This window comes from Chaetodon trifascialis, chromosome 18 (genome assembly GCF_039877785.1).
Source record: "Chaetodon trifascialis isolate fChaTrf1 chromosome 18, fChaTrf1.hap1, whole genome shotgun sequence".
In the NCBI taxonomy this organism is placed as follows: domain Eukaryota; kingdom Metazoa; phylum Chordata; class Actinopteri; order Chaetodontiformes; family Chaetodontidae; genus Chaetodon; species Chaetodon trifascialis.
The window spans coordinates 23,746,331-23,766,826 of record NC_092073.1 but is presented as its reverse complement, the minus strand read 5'-3'; the positions used below and the strand labels follow the sequence as shown (position 1 = coordinate 23,766,826).

At 45.5% G+C, this 20,496-nt stretch overlaps 1 protein-coding gene across 3 annotated transcripts in view; it reads left to right on the top strand.

Moving 5' to 3' along the window:
* Positions 1–1,636: 1,636 nt before the first annotated feature.
* The window catches only part of LOC139347142 (protein NLRC3-like), a 31,423-nt gene continuing 12,563 nt past the window's right edge, over positions 1,637–20,496 (top strand). Inside the window, exons 1-7 of one of the 3 annotated variants that reach the window (XM_070986618.1) lie at positions 10,999–11,047; positions 12,885–13,034; positions 13,405–13,524; positions 15,170–15,345; positions 16,555–18,349; positions 18,856–19,029; positions 20,171–20,344. In XM_070986618.1, coding sequence (XP_070842719.1) covers positions 12,904–13,034; positions 13,405–13,524; positions 15,170–15,345; positions 16,555–18,349; positions 18,856–19,029; positions 20,171–20,344 — 2,570 coding nt within the window. In that variant the 5' untranslated portion in view covers positions 10,999–11,047; positions 12,885–12,903. Of the gene's footprint in view, positions 1,782–2,151; positions 2,272–4,014; positions 4,251–10,998; positions 11,048–12,884; positions 13,035–13,404; positions 13,525–15,169; positions 15,346–16,554; positions 18,354–18,855; positions 19,030–20,170; positions 20,345–20,496 lie in introns of those variants that run through there. The other 2 variants (XM_070986619.1, XM_070986620.1) reach the window with 2 other exon arrangements.

Here is a 20,496-nt window from a genome sequence, read left to right as displayed (position 1 = left end):
AACATCATCTAAAATCATCATTGATCTACAATGATTGAAATGAATGAAATGACTTCAAACTGAAATGAATGCTGCTCATGTTTTGTGTTAATGTGTAAATGATGACGTGGATCAGGTTGGATGTGATAACAGTGTGTAGTGCTCAGTGGAATAACTGCTGGTTTCTGTTTGTGATGATGCTGACTGAGATAAGGGATGAGATTCAATAGATCCTGGAGCTTCGCCTGGTCTGGAGCAGGCGAAGCTCCACACAATAAATCTCCATGGTAACTCATCCCATAACATTTCCCACTTTCCGCTATCCTGCTTTTGTGCAACTGGATCACAGATAAGTTGAGCCAGGATCACCAACATATCCCGGCTGAATCCCTTATCCTAGTTTTGTGCAACGGGCCCCTCGTGAACTTATGGCTGGATTTACTATATTGTAAACTGTGTGTGTGTGTGTGTGTGTGTGTGTGTGTGTGTGTGTGTGTGTGTGTGTGTGTGTGTGTGTGTGTGTGTGTGTGTGTGTGTGTGTGTGTGTGTGCGTGCGTGTGCGCGAGCAAGCGAGCGAGTGCAAGTGTGTGTGTGCTAGAGATTGTGTGTTGAACTGGTTGAACTGGTTTGTGCTCAGTTTAGACTTGTACTGTCAGTGTTCACTCAGAGTTTAATAAGTGAAACCTCTGCAGACAAAGAATAAACATGTGGACTCCCTCAGGATCAGTCCCTCTCCGTCCTCACCCTCTGCCACGTTTAGTAAACTCCAGCTGAATGTCTGCGTCCTGCAGCAGAGATGTTGTGGGCGTCAACCTGAGGATTGTTTATGGCAGTGACATCACTTCCTGCTCCTGAGCCGTTTCATGGGGTGCTTTTCATTGGGTAAATTGGTCTCCTCGTCTCCTCCACTCGCTTCCTCTCCTTGCGTCTTAGCTCCGCCCAGCGAGGACATGAAAGAGGGATGCGAGGAAGGGACGTGAGGACGAAGGAGACGAAACTCCGAAATGAAAAATCCTCGCTCCGCAGCGTCAGTCCGAAGCGACGTCACTGACTGATGACGTTTGCACAGCTGTAAAAGCTGTAAAACGTGATATTATGGTCAGATCTGCAGTCGACTGTTCTACTCCTGATTGCTATTGATGAGGTTTCAATTAAATGCCGTTAGAGGCGTAACAGAGGACGGCTGTGCGGTAGATTAAACCAACAGCCTTGTAGCCTCGCTTTAAAAAACCGTAATATACCAAGAATTTTCATTCATTTCTTGGTGACAGAGACAGTTGTTAAAAGGACACAGTTGAAGCAAGAATCAAGATTACATTTGTGAAGACCTGCTCCCGCCATGATTCAAACGTGTGCCACATACGACACGCCCCTTAAATAATAAAGACTTCGTAGGATACACCGGTGTATCCTCACTCTGATCTCCTTCAGAAGCCTCCTCTCTCCTCGCTCCTCGTCTCCTTCAGGTGCATTTAAGCAATTGGAAGATCCTTCATCATGGCGGAGGGGAAACGACTTCCGGGTCGACGAAGGGGAGAGGAGACGAGGAGGCACAATTAAATATAATGAAAAGCACCCTTTGTCTTGAACTCACTTGTTTGTTGCTTCTTGTGTTCTGAGCTCACCGTCAGTGTCACTGTTTCACCTCTCAGACTGACTTCAGACCAGAAGATGAGTGTTTGTGTGGAGGAAGAGGAGGACAGAGCAGAGTGTCCAGTGTCCAGCTGTCTGTCTCTGAAGAGCGACCGGTCCAAAGATTATCCTCCAGCTTTCAGTAATGAACCTGGACCCTCAGACTCAAAGTAAGAAAACTGCTATTAACTCATTTCTGCGACTCACTTTCAGTTTCTTCTGCTGATTTCATGTTTTCATTGTTTTGATTTTGTGTTTTTAGATTAAAAATGTGACTAAAATGTCTTTGCAGCCTAAATTGAACCAACTTGTTGTGACATGAAGAGAAATGATTGGTGGCATCTTCATCTTAGCAGCTGTGACAGCTGTCAGTCACCTAGAAAAGCTGTAATCTAATCTAAGAGGACTGATACAGACTTCACAGCTCCTCATTATGGACAGCAGCAGCAGTTTGTGTGTTTAGAGCTTCAGAAATGGCTTTCATCAGAGAATTGATCAAGGATTCATGTGACACAAAGAAAAACATGTTGGTGTTTGCAGAGCTGAGGACAGCAGACAGAGAGCAGAGTGTCCACTGTCCAGCTGTCTGTCCATGAAGAGCGACCGGTCCAAAGGTCTTCCTCCAGCTTTCAGTGATGAACCTGGACCCTCAGACTCAAAGTAAGACCCTGTTTTTACTGTAAACTGACCTGATGGAAGATGATGCATTGAGGATGAAGACAAAATACTCTGCTACAAGATTCATGTTGGTGATGCAGAACTCTTCCTGCAGATCGTGTTTCAAACTGAGATCGACCTGATTTTATTTCTTCAGCAAAACTCTTGAAGCTCCATTTCAACGTTTCTACTTGGAGAAGATGTTCAGACATTTTTGGCCTCACGTTGAAGTTGCTGTAAACATTTAAACGATTCAGAGTGTGAAAGAATCTGCTTCACATGTGAAATGAACTTCCTCATAATTGTCCTCAGAACATTTCGTTGCTTTGACTCTTGGTCAGATCAGCTGTTGTGAGCAGATGCATCTGGAATCAGTTGGTGTCATAATTGTCCATCATGTGGTAAAAAGTCATTTGTAGAAGAGCTTTGCTCACCTTGATGAACACTTTGAGTCATCAGTAAGTGAACCTTTGAGTTCAGCTTCTCTCCATCATATATTGTTGGTAAAGGTGAAGAACAAACATCCGTGGACAGTCCTTGTGTTAAAGTGATCCGTGCATGAGAAAGGAAGACTTGTAATGTCAGTTTAAAGTGAACTGACCCAAGTTAAGCTGCCAAAGTGAGTGTGAAACAGTAAAGGACATGATCAGCTCTCTTTGATGGAAGGATTTTACTGTGAAGTCGCTGCAGGAAGCGTTGAGTTTGTATTAATGACAGACAGACAGACAGACAGACAGAGAGACAGACAGGCAGACAGACAGGCAGACAGACAGACAGACAGACAGACAGACAGACAGACAGACAGGCTGACAGGCAGACAGACAGACAGACAGGCTGACAGACAGACAGACAGACAGGCTGACAGACAGACAGACAGACAGACAGACAGACAGGCTGACAGACAGACAGACAGACAGACAGACAGACAGACAGACAGACAGACAGACAGGCTGACAGACAGACAGACAGACAGACAGGCTGACAGACAGACAGACAGGCTGACAGGCTGACAGACAGGCTGACAGACAGACAGACAGGCTGAGAGGCTGACAGACAGACAGACAGACAGACAGACAGACAGACAGACAGACAGACAGACAGACAGACAGACAGACAGACAGGCTGACAGACAGACAGACAGACAGACAGACAGACAGGCAGGCAGGCAGACAGACAGGCTGACAGACAGACAGGCTGACAGACAGACAGACAGACAGACAGACAGACAGACAGGCTGACAGACAGACAGGCAGACAGACAGACAGACAGACAGACAGACAGACAGACAGGCAGGCAGGCAGGCAGGCAGACAGACAGACAGACAGACAGGCTGACAGGCAGACAGACAGACAGACAGACAGACAGACAGGCTGACAGACAGACAGACAGGCTGACAGACAGACAGACAGGCTGACAGACAGACAGACAGACAGACAGACAGACAGGCAGACAGACAGGCAGACAGACAGACAGGCAGACAGGCAGACAGACAGGCAGGCAGACAGACAGACAGACAGACAGACAGACAGACAGACAGACAGTTTGTGAACGTTTCTGAAAGCAGGAGAGTTGAAATCAAAGGAACAATCATTTTCATGACAGTCTGAAGGCTGAATTCAAACAGAAAAGTAAGAACACTTTCACTGTTCTCTGTGAGCGTCTGAGCTGCTCGACTGTCGGACAAATCTGGATATTTTTCAACAACAAGCAACAAATGGTTGAAGTTACAAAGAAATGTCTTTACAGAGAGAAGAAGAGGAGTCATGTTTGTGTGGAGGAGACGCCGTCCTGCTGTGCTTTGTGTCAGGACGTCCTGAAGGATCCAGTCTCTACCAGCTGTGGACACTGGTTCTGCAGACAGTGCATCACCTCATACTGGGACCAGTCTGCTTCATCTGGAGACTCCTGCTGTCCCCAGTGTGGAAAAAGACCCAGAACAAGATGTGGACTGCAGACAGTCAGTCAGACCTGCACTGTCCAAAGTAAGACTGTCCATCCACACATCTTCAAACTGTCACCTTCTACAACTCATGACATTTATTTGGAGGCTTTTAACAATGCTCAAAGACGCTTTAGAGGAGAAGGGTCAGATAAAAATAGGACCATACAGGATAGTTAAAACACAATCAATAAAAGCAAAGCAGAGAAGAAGAAACAAGACAAAAACAAAAAGAGCAAACAAACAAACAAAAAGAAAACATCCAAACAATTCAAACATTAAAGCTGATCCAAAGAGGTGGGTCTTGAGGAGTGATTTGAATGTGAAGAGGTCAGTACAGTCATGGAGGGATTTGGGGAGTGAGTTCCAGAGTGGGGGGCCGGCAGCTGAGAAGGCTCTGTCCCCCCAGCTCCAGCACTTGGTCCTGAGAGGCGTCGAAAGGAGGTTGGCATCTGCTGAGCGGAGGTTACGGAGGGGATTGTATGGGTGGAGCAGGTCAGTGAGGTAGGTGGGGGCGAGGTTGTGAAAGGTGAGGAGGAGCAGTTTTTTTTTAATGTGGTGAGGGATGGGGGGCCAGTGGAGGGTCTGGAGGACGGGGGTGATGTGGTTGTGAGAGCGGGTTTCAGTGAGGAGTCGGGCAGCAGAGTTTTGGATGTACTGGAGTTTATTTAGAGCTTTGGAGTTGGAACCAAAGAGAATGCTGGTACAGTAGTCTGGACAGGAAGTGACAAAGGTGTGAATTAAGGTTTCGGCGAATGAAAAAGAGAGAGATGGGCGGAGGCGGGCAATGTTGTGGAGGTGGAAGATGCAGTTTTGGTTATGTAGTTAATGTGGGGTTCAAATGTGAAGTTTGTGTCGAATATCACACCAAGGTTGCGGGTGTGAGAGGAGGGAGACAGGGTGTTGTTTTTGATGGTGGTGGAGAGGTGGGGGGACTTTGTGAGGGATTTGGGGCCAATTATGATGAGCTCCGATTTGTCACAGTTAAGTTTGAGAAAGTTTTTTTTTGCATCCAGAGTTTAATTTTGGTCAGGCAGTTGGTGAGAGTGCTGTGGGTTAGGGTGGAGATGGTTTTAGTGGAGATGTAAAGTTGAATGTCATCAGCGTAACAGTGGAATTGAAGGTTGTGGCGGTGGATGATGTCGCCAAGGGGGAGGAGGTAGAGGATGAAGAGGAGAGGACCAAGCACCAAACCTTGCAGGACACCATGGGACTGGGGGGCGGTGGAGGAGGTGCAGTTATTGATCTTGATGAATTGTTGTCTGTTGGTGAGATAAGGCTTAAACCAGGTGAGGGCACTGGAGATGGGAGAGGAGGATGGAGTGGTTGATGGTGTCAAAGGCTGCAGAGAGGTCGAGGAGGATGAGGATACTGAGGTGTCCAGAATCTGAGGACAGGAGGAGATCACTGTGACTCTGAGAAGAGCTGTTTCTGTGCTGTGTTTGGTGCAGAATCCAGCCTGAAAAGTTTCGTAGAGGTTATTGGAGGTGAGATGGGTTTTTAACTGGACAGCAACAACACGTCCTAGAGTTTTTGATGAGAAGGGGAGGCTGCAAGGAGATTATTGGGGGGAGCGTGGATCAAGTCCAGGTTTCTTGAGGATGGGTGTAAACAGAGGCAGGTTTGAGAGGTAGAGGGGCAGAGCCAGTACTGACAGAGGTGTTGATGATTTGGTGACTGGGGGGGGGGGTGACAGGATGGCAGTTGTTGAGAAGACTGGATGGGATGGGGTCCAGGCAGAATTATTTGTTCTGGTCATGTATTTGGACAGTTCCAGGGGGGAGACAGGGGAGAAATGAACCAGAGGGGGAATGTTAAGAGGAATGGGGGGAGGAGAGGGGGAGGAAGGAGGGGCAGGTGAGGTGGATAAGCTGCTGTGGATGGAATCAGTTTTAGTTTGGAAAAAGGAGAGAAAGGAGTTGTAATGGTCAGTTGTGAATGAGTTGGAGATGTTTTCGGGGGTTGATGGTGCAGAAGAGAGCCTTGGTGAGGTAGGTGAGAGTAGTAGGTGGACCGGGCAGATTTCAGGGCATCCTTGTATTCTTGGAAGAAGTCGGTGTAGGCTTGAAGGCGAACTGTGAGGTGTGTTTTCTTGTAGTCTTTCCAGCTGTCGTTTACGGGGTTTCATATGGTGAAGTTCAGGGGTGTATCGGGGAGCAGAGTGGGTGAATGGGACTGTTTTGGATTTAAGGGGAGCTAACTGATTTAGAAAGGAGGAGAGGGTGTGTTTGTAGTAATCGATGAGGTCAGTTGTCAGATGATATGGGGGGGGGCAGAGCCTTCTGTTTTTCCTTGGGCATGGGAGGTTTATGTCCACGATCATTGTCAGGTGATCAGAGATGTGGAGATTAATTTCAATTCAATTCAATTTTATTTGTATAGCGCCAAATCACAACAGAAGTTGTCTCAGGACACTTTCCATATAGAGCTGGTACAGACCAAGCTCTTTTATCTACAAAGAAACCAACAATTCCCCCATGAGCAAGCACTTGGCGACAGTGGCGAGGAAAAACTTCCTTTTAACAGGCAGAAACCTCGAGCAGAACCAGACTCTGGGTGGGCGGCCATCTGCCTCCACCGGTTGGGTGAGAGAGGAAGAGCAAGAGAGAGAGAGTGAGACAGACAGACAGACAGACAGACAGACAGACAGACAGACAGACAGACAGACAGAGAGACAGACAGACAGACAGACAGACAGAAAGAAAAGCAGTCAGAGAGAGAGAGACAGAGACAGAGAGACAGAGACAGAGAGACAGACATGCAGTCACAGTAACAGTGACAGTGGATGTAATAACAGCAGTAGCAGTTGCAGTGGATGTCAGGCAGGGCCAAGGCAGGAGACGCAGCTGAAATCCACAATCCAGATTCAGCCACTGTCCATGGGAACCTGCAAGACGACAAAGCACAGAGACTCCGGGGAAGGAGCTAAGTTAGTAACACGCCGTGGTAGGACATGAGAGCGTGCGGATGGAGAGGGACAGAAGGACGGAGGAGCTCTGTGTATCTTTGGATGTCCCCCGACAGTCTAATCCTATAGCAGCATAACTAGGGGCTGGTCCAGGACCAGCCTGAGCCAGCCCTAACTATAAGCTTTATCAAAAAGGAAAGTTTTAAGCCTACTCTTAAATGTAGAGACAGTGTCTGCCTCCCGGACAAAGACTGGAAGATGGTTCCACAGGAGAGGAGCTTGATAGCTAAATGCTCTGACTCCTGTTCTGCTTTTTGAGACTTTAGGAACCATAAGTAGAAATGCATTCTGGGAACGCAGTGTTCGAGTAGGGCAATAAGGTACTATGAGCTCTTTAAGATAAGAAGGTGCCTGGCCATTTATGGCTTTGTAAGTAAGGAGGAGAATTTTAAACTCTATTCTAAACTTTACAGGGAGCCAGTGCAAAGTGGCGAGTATTGGAGAAATATGATCTCGCTTCCTGGTTTTTGTCAGAACACGTGCTGCAGCGTTCTGGAGCAACTGGAGAATATTCAGCAACGAATTTGGGCAGCCTGATAGTAAAGAATTGCAATAATCCAGCCTGGAAGTTACGAATGCATGGACTAGTTTTTCTGCATCATTTTGAGACAAAATATGCCTGATTTTTGCGATATTACGTAGGTGAAAAAAGGCAGTCCTTGAAATTTGTTTTACATGGGAGTGAAAGGACATGTCTTGGTCAAAGATAACTCCCAGATTCTTTACAGTGGTGCTGGAGGCCAGCGCAATGCCATCCATAACTGCTATGTCATCAGAAAGTGACCTTCTAAGATGTTTAGGGCCGAATACTATAACTTCAGTTTTGTCCGAAATTAGCATCAGAAAATTGCAGGTCATCCAGGTCTTTATGTCATGAAGACATGCTTGTAGTCTAGTTAACTGACTGGTTTCTTCCGGTTTCATTGATAAATATAGCTGGGTATCATCTGCATAGCAATGAAAATTTATTGAGTGCTTCCTGATAATCTTACCTAAAGGAAGCATATATAAGGTGAATAGAATTGGTCCAAGCACAGAACCCTGCGGAACTCCATAGCTGACTTTAGTGAGCACAGAGGAGTCGTCATTAACGCGTACAAACTGAGAGCGATCTGACAAGTAGGATTTAAACCAGCTTAGCGCAGTTCCCTTAATGCCAATGAAATGTTCCAGTGTCTGCAATAGGATGCCATGGTCAATGGTGTCAAATGCAGCACTAAGATCCAGTAAGACTAGTACAGAGACAAATCCTTTATCAGATGCAATTAGAAGGTCATTTGTAACTTTAACCAGTGCTGTCTCTGTGCTATGATGCACTCTAAATCCTGACTGGAAATCCTCGAATAAACTATTATTGTTTAGAAAGTCACACAGCTGATTGGCAACTGCTTTCTCAAGAGTTTTTGAGAGAAAGGGAAGGTTGGATATCGGTCTATAGTTGGCTAAAACCCCTGGATCAAGAGTAGGCTTTTTCAGTAGCGGTTTTATCACAGCTACTTTAAAGGACTGTGGTACGTAGCCTGTTGATAAAGAGAGATTGATCATGTCTAAAACTGAAGAGTCAATTAGAGGTAATACTTCTTTAAACAGCTTAGTCGGGATAGGATCTAAAATACAGGTAGATGATTTTGATGATGAAATTATTGAAATTAGTTGGTGAAGGTCAACAGGAGTAAAACAGTCTAAAACTGCGACAGACTGAGTAACAGTTTCTACGATTTCTGCGTTTGAAGACAAAACAGTACCTGTTAACGGCAGGAGTCGATGAATTCTGTCTCTAATAGTTAGAATTTTATCATTAAAGAAGCTCATGAAGTCATTACTGTTCAGAGCTAAAGGAATACATGGTTCAACAGAATTATGGCTCTCTGTCAGCCTGGCTACAGTGCTGAAGAGAAACCTGGGATTGTTCTTATTTTCCTCTATTAGTGCAGAGTAATAGGCTGCCCTGGCACTGCGGAGGGCTTTCCTGTATATTTTAAGACTGTCTTGCCAGGCGGACCGAAATTCTTCCAAATTGGTAGAACGCCATTTCCTTTCTATTTTCCGTGAAGTTTGCTTTAATTTGCGGGTTTGAGGAGTATACCATGGAGCTGACCTCCTATGTTTAATTTTCTTCTTTTTTAGGGGAGCAACAGAGTCAAGTGTCATACGCAACGATCCTGTAGCACTATCAACCAGGAAGTCAATCTGGGAGGGACTAACGTTAGCATAAGACTCCTCTGTTGTATTGAGACATGGCATTGAATTAAATACTGATGGGATCATATCCTTAAATTTAGCTACAGCACTATCAGACAGGAGTCTGGTATAAGAATTTTTGCCTACTGGCTGGTAGTCTGGTAATATGAATTCAAAAGTTATTAAATGATGGTCTGATAAAAGAGGATTCTGTGAGGAGACTATTAAGTCTTCGATTTCAATGCCATATGTCAGAACAAGGTCGAGGGTGTGGTTAAAACAGTGAGTCGGTTCATGTACATTCTGGCGGAAGCCAACTGAGTCTAATACTGAGATAAACGCAGTGCTAAGGCTGTCATTATCAACGTCGACATGTACATTAAAGTCACCTACAATAATTACTTTATCTGCTTCAAGAACTAAACTTGATAGAAACTCCGAGAACTCAGCTATAAATTCAGAGTAAGGACCAGGAGAGCGGTATACTACAACAAATAAAAGTGGCTGCACTGTTTTCCATTTTTCATGAGAAAGAGTGAGAACAAGGCTTTCAAATGAGTTATAGTCGAGTTTAGGTTTAGGGTTGATCAAAAGGCTTGAGTCAAAAATGGCTGCAACTCCACCTCCTCTGCCGCTGCCTCGAGGAATGTGAGTATTAATATGGCTCGGAGGAGTAGCTTCATTCAGGCTCACATACTCTTCAGGACACAGCCAGGTTTCAGTCAGACAAAATAAATCAACATTATGGTCTGATATTAACTCATTTACTAGAACAGCTTTAGAGGACAAAGATCTGATGTTAAGGAGTCCACATTTAATTCTCCTATCTTGTTGTACTATTGCAGAGGTTGTTCTAATTTTAATTAGATTCTTATGTTTAACTCCTCTTCTCTGTACTTTTGGTTTACTTAGTTTACGTGGTCGGGGGGCAGACACAGTCTCTATGGAGTGTTGGGTGGGTAACTGCTCTAATGGAGGCGCAGAGAAGCGTGTAGGACTGCAGCTCTGCCTCCTGGTCTCAACTCTGAGTTGTCAGGGGTTAGGTTCATAAATAAAATCGGTCAGATTTCTAGAGATGAGAGCTGCTCCCTCCAAAGTGGGATGGATGCCGTCTCTCCTAATCAGACCAGGTCTTCCCCAGAAAGTCTGCCAATTATCAACTTTTTGACAAAAGTCACTGAATCCAGTCTGTTCAAGCCAAGAGAGACGTTCCTGAACAGCTGATCAGTGAGCTGATCACACACACACACACACACACACACACACACACACACACACACACACACACACACACATACATACACACACACACACACACACACACACACACACACACACACAGATCGACAGGAGATTTGCACATGAGAGATGAGATAAGATGGCACAGTTGGGAAAAACAGGGTGGGTGGAGGACAACATTAAGAGTATGTTAGAGTGTGGGGACAAAGAGCAAGGGACAAAATGGACATTCTGTCTTCTAAGGACAGCTGGATAGCACAGACAGTTCGAGGGAGATGCTACAGTGTCTCCTGTCAATGGATCAAGATGGAGAGTGAAACCAGAAGATGGCAGTAATGCAACATCGTGGACGCCAGCTGACATAAAACCTCAAAGAAGAACACTGATCATGTGACCCAGGAGAGCAGGAAGAGGAGCAGAGCAGACGGAGCAGAGCTGAAGTCTGAGGCAGGGTGAGTGTCAGTCCAACATTTTCATGAGTTTACTGTTAAAGTGTGAGTCAGTTTTCTGCTGTGGACTGTAGAGGACAGACAAGTAGAGTCAACAGTTTGACTCAGCTGTGGACACAAAGTCCTGATTGGCTGAAGAAGAAACATTAAACCAAGTGAAAGCCAAGAAAACAAGCAGCTGACCGTGTGTGTGTGTGTGTGTGTGTGTGTGTGTGTGTGTGTGTGTGTGTGTGTGTGTGTGTGTGTGTGTGTGTGTGTGTGTGTGTGTGTGCGTGTGCCTGCGTGTGCCTGCGTGTGACCAGGTATTTATCACATTGTGGGGACTCACCTGCCTTATGGGGACTAAATGCAGGTCCCCTTAATGTAAATGATGAAATGTCAGGGTGCAGACTAAGGACAGGGTTCCGGTTAGGTAAGGTTAGATTAGGTACAGGGTTAGGAACAGGCAGACAGTGGTTATGGTTAGAGTTAGGGTAAGGCTCCAGGAAATGAATGTAAGTCTATGGAATGTCCCCACAAGTGATATAAACACAACGTGTCTGGGCGTGCACGCGTGTGAGTCAGAGCTAAAGATTGTGTGTTGAACTGGTTGAATTGGTTCGTGCTCATTTTAGACTTGTACTGAAACGTGTCAGTGTTCACTCAGAGTTTAATAAGTGAAACCTCTGCAGACAAAGAATAAACATGTGGACTCCCTCAGGATCAGTCCCTCTCCGTCCTCACCCTCTGCCACGTTTAGTAAACTCCAGCTGAATGTCTGCGTCCTGCAGCAGAGACGTTGTGGCCGTCGACCTGAGGATCGTTTATGGCAGCGACATCACTTCCTGCTCCTGAGCCGTTTCCTGATGAGCGAGTAAAGCGAAGGTGGCTTTAATTTTCTGGACTTCAGCGCACTGAAGCACACCTTCAGGATGAACTGGAGGAGGTGTTACTTCAAGTGTGGAGTTCCTCATGGAACCTTATTCCCATCACGTGTTCCTCAGTCGGTGCTCTGAAGTTGATGTTGCTGTGATCTTATAATGCTGACAGAATCCACTTAAACTCTTCATTTCATGGACAAGTGTTGCTGCTGTGGTCCTTGATCTCTGAGCATGAATTTACTCCTCACTGGTTTTTATTTGGAACAATCAAAGTATTTTATAGAAACATAAACCTGTTTTTTTCCAGCAGTGGTCTAATAATAATGTTGTGTTGCTCAGTCAGTTCTTCGACCAACACGGTCAACTTTCTCATTACGTTGAATGAATTTGGCACTGTGGAGTCCCTGTGTCACCAGAGGACTTTGAGCTGTGTTCGATGCCGCGCCCTCAGGTGTTCTCTGATTAAAGGTGATCAGGGAAATGGCCGTCAGCCTTTACTGTGGGATATTACTGAGGCAGCTGCTGCTGAAAGGTGTTTTTCACGGCGAGCGAAGAATCAGACGATCCAGAAACTCTTCCAGCAAAACATGACGAGTCCTCCTCCTGCTTTGTCACATTGGTCCACGATTGTTGGAGAGATTTCTTTAATACTGACAAGCTCAAAGAAATTTCATTAGAAATATTTCACTGATTTTATCCAACTAGTCACAGAAATTCAAGAAAACATTGATGGAAGTTTGAGCTTTTGTGGAGAGTCCAGAGAAACGCTGCATCTGTGTGTGTGTGTGTGTGTGTGTGTGTGTGTGTGTGTGTGTGTGTGTGTGTGTGTGTGTGTGTGTGTGTGTGTGTGTGTGTGTGTGTGTGTGTGTGTGTGTGTGTGTTACTTCCTGTTCTCTCAGTCTTGTCAGTGTCTTGAACTCACTTGTTTGTTGCTTCTTGTGTTCTGAGCTCACCGTCAGTGTCACTGTTTCACCTCTCAGACTGACTTCAGACCAGAAGATGAGTGTTTGTGTGGAGGAAGAGGAGGACAGAGCAGAGTCTCCAGTGTCCAGCTGTCTGTCTCTGAAGAGTGACCAGTCCAAAGGTCTTCTTCTACACTTCAGTAATGAACCTGGACCCTCAGACTCAAAGTAAGAAAACTGCTATTAACTCATTTCTGCGACTCACTTTCAGCTTCTTCTGCTGATTTCATGTTTTCATTGTTTTGATTTTGTGTTTTTAGATTAAAAATGTGACTAAAATGTCTTTGCAGCCTAAATTGAACCAACTTGTTGTGACATGAAGAGAAATGATTGGTGGCATCTTCATCTTAGCAGCTGTGACAGCTGTCAGTCACCTAGAAAAGCTGTAATCTAATCTAAGAGGACTGATACAGACTTCACAGCTCCTCATTATGGACAGCAGCAGCAGTTTGTGTGTTTAGAGCTTCAGAAATGGCTTTCATCAGAGAATTGATCAAGGATTCATGTGACACAAAGAAAAACATGTTGGTGTTTGCAGAGCTGAGGACAGCAGACAGAGAGCAGAGTGTCCACTGTCCAGCTGTCTGTCCATGAAGAGCGACCGGTCCAAAGGTCTTCCTCCAGCTTTCAGTGATGAACCTGGACCCTCAGACTCAAAGTAAGACCCTGTTTTTACTGTAAACTGACCTGATGGAAGATGATGCATTGAGGATGAAGACAAAATACTCTGCTACAAGATTCATGTTGGTGATGCAGAACTCTTCCTGCAGATCGTGTTTCAAACTGAGATCGACCTGATTTTATTTCTTCAGCAAAACTCTTGAAGCTCCATTTCAACGTTTCCACTTGGAGAAGATGTTCAGACATTTTTGGCCTCACGTTGAAGTTGCTGTAAACATTTAAACGATTCAGAGTGTGAAAGAATCTGCTTCACATGTGAAATGAACTTCCTCATAACTGTCCTCAGAACATTTCGTTGCTTTGACTCTTGGTCAGATCAGCTGTTGTGAGCAGATGCATCTGGAATCAGTTGGTGTCATAATTGTCCATCATGTGGTAAAAAGTCATTTGTAGAAGAGCTTTGCTCACCTTGATGAACACTTTGAGTCATCAGTAAGTGAACCTTTGAGTTCAGCTTCTCTCCATCATATATTGTTGGTAAAGGTGAAGAACAAACATCCGTGGACAGTCCTTGTGTTAAAGTGATCCGTGCATGAGAAAGGAAGACTTGTAATGTCAGTTTAAAGTGAACTGACCCAAGTTAAGCTGCCAAAGTGAGTGTGAAACAGTAAAGGACATGATCAGCTCTCTTTGATGGAAGGATTTTACTGTGAAGTCGCTGCAGGAAGCGTTGAGTTTGTATTAATGACAGACTGCAGACAGACAGACAGACAGACAGACAGACAGACAGACAGGCAGGCAGGCAGGCAGGCAGGCAGACAGGCTGGCTGACAGACAGACAGACAGACAGACAGACAGACAGACAGACAGGCAGGCAGGCAGGCAGGCAGGCAGGCAGGCAGGCAGGCAGACAGACAGACAGACAGACAGACAGGCAGGCAGGCAGGCAGGCAGGCAGGCAGGCAGGCAGGCAGACAGACAGGCAGGCAGGCAGGCAGGCAGGCAGGCAGACAGACAGACAGACAGACAGGCAGGCAGGCAGACAGACAGGCAGGCAGGCAGGCAGGCAGACAGACAGACAGACAGACAGACAGACAGACAGACAGACAGACAGGCTGACAGACAGACAGACAGACAGACAGACAGACAGACAGACAGACAGACAGACAGACAGACAGGCTGACAGACAGACAGACAGACAGACAGGCAGGCAGACAGACAGACAGACAGACAGACAGACAGACAGACAGACAGACAGACAGACAGACAGACAGGCTGACAGACAGGCTGACAGACAGACAGACAGACAGACAGACAGACAGACAGGCTGACAGGCTGACAGACAGACAGACAGGCAGACAGGCAGACAGACAGACAGACAGGCTGACAGGCTGACAGGCTGACAGACAGACAGGCAGACAGGCAGACAGACAGACAGACAGACAGACAGACAGACAGACAGACAGACAGAGAGCAGTTTGTGAATGTTTCTGAAAGCAGGAGAGTTGAAATCAAAGGAACAATCATTTTCATGACAGTCTGAAGGCTGAATTCAAACAGAAAAGTAAGAACACTTTCACTGTTCTCTGTGAGCGTCTGAGCTGCTCGACTGTCGGACAAATCTGGATATTTTTCAACAACAAGCAACAAATGGTTGAAGTTACAAAGAAATGTCTTTACAGAGAGAAGAAGAGGAGTCATGTTTGTGTGGAGGAGACGCCGTCCTGCTGTGCTTTGTGTCAGGACGTCCTGAAGGATCCAGTCTCGACCAGCTGTGGACACTGGTTCTGCAGACAGTGCATCACCTCATACTGGGACCAGTCTGCTTCATCTGGAGACTCCTGCTGTCCCCAGTGTGGTAAGTAAGACTGTCCATCCACACATCTTCAAACTGTCACCTTCTACAACTCATGACATTTATTTGGAGACTCACAATCAGTTCATTCAACACACCAACCAAAAATGTCAAGAAACATGTGAGAACATGAACTTCATCAAATACGCTGAACTGCTTCAAGAGCCACGTTTAGTTTTGGGGTTTTCAGGCTGAAGATGTCGACAGTTTCTGCTGTCAGTGGGAGCTCGTTCCACCTCTGTGGAGCCAGAACAGCAGACAGTCATGATTTGGTTGAACAGCAGCTGGGCCTCCCTCGTAGTGACGGAGGATTAAGCTGATTGGCCGTCGCAGAGCGTCGTGGACGATGTGAACAACAGCGTGGGTGACTATAGACTGACTGTGGTCAATCAAAATAAATAAAAATAAAATAAATAACTACTGCAGAGGCATTTGAAGCAGGAATGAATGCTGATTGAACCTTTTGAAGACAAAAGCCAGATGTTAGCAGCTGTTAGTGGGTTTTTGTCCAGTGTGAAAGAGGCTTCAGTGAAACACAAACATGTTTCTGGTTCAACAAGTAGAAGGTGACCAGACGAGACTGATGGGAGTTGCTTCAATATGCTGCTGAGTTCAATGATTTCATGTTCTTTTCTTGGAAAAGTGACAAATAGACGCAATCTCAACTTAGAAAACACAGTTAATCAAAGAAATGAACGTTGTTGCTTGTGTCTGTCAAACGTTGTATCTAAGTGAACGTCTGTGGTTTGGAGTTTACTCTCTCCTGTTTGAGTGTTCAGGTATCAGCCTTTTCTACTGTTCGCTGTTCCTTTAATCTTATTCCAGCTTTGTTCATTTCCTGCTGCTGCTTCACGTTAAAGTTTTCCACTGGCAAACCAGTGGGAGGCTTTCATTGTGAAGCAGCTGTATGAAACGCAGTGTGTTTCTTCATTTGATCAGTGGATCAGTTTGAAGTCTTGCTGGGAGGAAGGAACAGCCACAGTGATCTGTTCAGATGAAGAGCTGCTGAGGCTCAGCCTGTCACCTCTGCTGTCAATCAAACACAGCGACAGTCAGAGGAGAGAGACAAAGGAGAATTTGTGACGTTCACCCAAAGTGGACTGATAAACCTTCACTTCTTTCTGTCTTCTTTATTGTTCTTTATTGATCATGAAAATAATCAGCAGATTGTCAAATTCTCTTTGTTTTGTCTCACTTTTCTCTCTTTTTTAGTGGACGGTGGTCTTCAGGAGGTTTTAGATGAACATAAGATCAGTCTGAGGAGGAGATGTGAACGTGTGACTGAAGGAAGTGATGAAACAGGAAGTGGAACCCTCCTCAACAGGATCTACACTGAGCTCTTCATCACAGAGGGACAGAGTGAAGAGCTTAATACCCAGCATGAGGTGAGGCAGCTTGAGACAACTTCCAAGATGAAGACCCTCCATGAGACCCCAATCAAGGTCCAGGACATCTTTCAAGCCTTACCTGACCAACAGAGATGCATCAGAGTGGTCCTGACCAACGGCGTCGCTGGCGTTGGAAAAACCTTCTCAGTGCAGAAGTTCACTCTGGACTGGGCAGAGGGCTCGGAAAACCAAGATGTCAGTGTGGTGGTTCTGCTTTCGTTCAGGGAGCTGAACCTGGTCAAAGATGAGCAGTACAGTCTTCTCAGGCTGCTCCATGTTTTCCATCCAACCTTACAGAAGGTGACAGCAGAGCAGCTGGCTGTCTGGAAGCTTCTGTTCATCTTTGACGGCCTGGATGAAAGCAGACTTTCACTGGATTTCACCAACAGTCAGCTTGTTTCTGACGTCACACAGAAGTCATCAGTCAACGTGCTGCTGACAAACCTCATGGAGGGGAATCTGCTTCCCTTGGCTCTCGTCTGGATAACTTCCAGACCTGCGGCAGCCAATCAGATCCCTCCTAAATGTGTCGACAGGGTAACAGAAGTACGAGGCTTCACTGACGCCCAGAAGGAGGAGTACCTCAAGAGGAGGTTCAGTGATGAAGATCTGTCCAGCAGAATCATCTCACACATCAAGACCTCCAGGAGCCTCCACATCATGTGTCAAATCCCAGTCTTCTGCTGGATCACTGCTGCAGTTCTGGAGCACATGTTGACTCCAGACCAGAGAGGAGAGCTGCCCAAAACCCTGACTGACATGTACTCACACTTCCTGCTGGTTCAGACAAAGAGGAAGAAGCAGAAGTATGATGAGGGACATGAGACGAGTCCACAGGAGCTGACGGAGGCTGATGGGAAAGTTCTTGTGAAGCTGGGGAGGCTGGCGTTTGAACATCTGGAGAAAGGAAACATCATGTTCTACCAAGAAAACCTGGAGCAGTGTGGTCTGGATGTGACTGAGGCCTCGGTGTACTCAGGAGTTTGTACAGAGATCTTCAAAAGAGAGTGTGTGATCTTCCAGAAAACAGTCTACTGCTTTGTTCATCTGAGCATTCAGGAGTTCCTGGCTGCAGTCTACATGTTCCACTGTTACACCAACAGGAACTCAGAGGTCCTGAAGGCTTTCCTAAAAGACGACAAATACACTGATTCAACCCTTGATGTCTTCCTGAAGGGAGCCATGATGAAATCTCTTGAGAGTAAAAATGGTCACCTGGACCTGTTTGTTCGCTTCCTTCATGGCCTCTCTCTGGAGTCCAACCAGAGACTCTTAGGAGGTCTGCTGGGTAAAAGAAAAAACAGTTCAAAGATCATCCAGAGAGTCATCAACAACCTGAAGGAGATGAACAGAGAAAACATCTCTCCTGACAGAAGCATCAACATCTTCCACTGTCTGATGGAGATGAACGACCACTCAGTACATCAGGAGATCCAAGAGTTCCTGAAGTCAGAGAACAGATCAAAGAAGGAACTCTCTCTGATCCACTGCTCAGCTCTGGCCTACATGCTGCAGATGTCAGAGGAGGTTCTGGATGAGTTGGACCTGAATAAGTACAACACATCAGAGGAGGGACGACGGAGACTGATTCCAGCTGTGAGGAACTGCAGAAAGGCTCTGTAAGTCCAGATGTGATTATCAACACTGTTGAGCAACGTGAAGCTGAAGCCATCAGTGTTAAAGATACACACTTTACACAGAGAGCTCAGCAGGTTGAGTTGAGTGGAGGGATCTCCATCATCAACAAGCTCAGTTTAGTCTTTGTTCCTAAACATGAGCTTCAGCCAGCTGAACTCCACCTGATAAAACTACTACAATAAAACTGTAATAATACAATCTTTAGTACTTATTACAGCAGACATGTTGGTACGCTGTGGACAACATCAATCAAACAGGAAGTGATCACCTGATCTGATCCTCTCTGACACAAACTGACCTGAAAACAGCTCAAAGTCAATATATTGAATGTTTCTCCTCATCAGATTCATTGATTTTGGTGACAAATGGCTGAGCAGCTCAGGCTGAGCGACCGACAGCATGTTCAGCTCATGTTAATGTTGTTTGTGACATTAATAAACTGTCAGATTTTATTATTCTCTAACTTTTATTTTCTCTGTCATCACAGACTTTCAGAATGTGAACTCTCAGAGACTCACTGTGAAGTCTTGGCCTCAGCTCTGAAGTCCAACCCCTCCCATCTGACAGAGCTGGACCTGAACTACAACAAGCTGCAGGATTCAGGAGTGAAGCTGCTGTCTGCTGGACTGGAGAGTCCAAACTGTAGACTGGAGACTCTGAGGTCAGTTCATGTTTTTCCCTCTTGTCCAGTGGATATCCACCAAATTTAAATCCATCACAGATGTTTGAAGTTTCCTTCAGTTCTCTTGTTTTCTGCGTTTGTCTGAGCACAAATCACAACAGCTGTTTTTCACAGTTTAACAGTCTGAACAGTTTGGCTCAGAGTTTAGTCTGAACTTCATTTGAATTGGTTTTATTAAGGAAACTGTAGGATTTAAGCTTCAACATCTTCTAAAATTCAATCAACATTTATAGTTTTTGTTCCCTGTGAGACACAAATACACATAAATAAATGAAGGAAGTTCAACACATTTTCAGGAATAATGTCTTTTTATCCAGAACCTTCAGAGCTCAGTATTTTACAGGAACTTATGCAGTACATTTACACACAAAGAACCTCTCTCTGAAACACACACACACACGCACACACACACACACGCACACACACACACACACACACACACACACACACACACACACACACACACCATATTTCCTTTCAAAGATATTTAATGTTCAAACTGATGAACTTTCTTTGTCACCACAGTAACACTAGAGGCAAGATGTGCAGAGCAAACAGCAGCACACATTTCCACTGTGATTTTCATTGAATGTGCAGCCGCAGTCTTTGTGTACTGAGCAGCTGATTTACTCAGACAGCAGCTCATGACACAGTCAGCTCCTGGACGAGCTCCAGGTTGGTCGTGCCAGTGAAGGAGAGCTCAGCAGGTTGAGTTGAGTGGAGGGATCTCCATCATCAACAAGCTCAGTTTAGTCTTTGTTCCAAAACATGAGCTTCAGCCAGCTGAACTCCACCTGATAAAACTACTACAATAAAACTGTAATAATACAATCTTTAGTACTTATTACAGCAGACATGTTGGTACGCTGTGGACAACATCAATCAAACAGGAAGTGATCACCTGATCTGATCCTCTCTGACACAAACTGACCTGAAAACAGCTCAAAGTCAATATATTGAATGTTTCTCCTCATCAGCTTCATTGATTTTGGTGACAAATGGCTGAGCAGCTCAGGCTGAGCGACCAACAGCATGTTCAGCTCCTGTTAATGTTGTTTGTGACATTAATAAACTGTCAGATTTTATTATTCTCTAACTTTTATATACTCTGTCATCACAGACTTTCAGCCTGTGAACTCTCAGAGACTCACTGGGAAGTCTTGGCCTCAGCTCTGAAGTCTAACCCCTCCCATCTGACAGAGCTGGACCTGAACTACAACAAGCTGCAGGATTCAGGAGTGAAGCTGCTGTCTGCTGGACTGGAGAGTCCAAACTGTAGACTGGAGACTCTGAGGTCAGTTCATGTTTTTCCCTCTTGTCCAGTGGATATCCACCAAATTTAAATCCATCACAGATGTTTGAAGTTTCCTTCAGTTCTCTTGTTTTCTGCGTTTGTCTGAGCACAAATCACAACAGCTGTTTTTCACAGTTTAACAGTCTGAACAG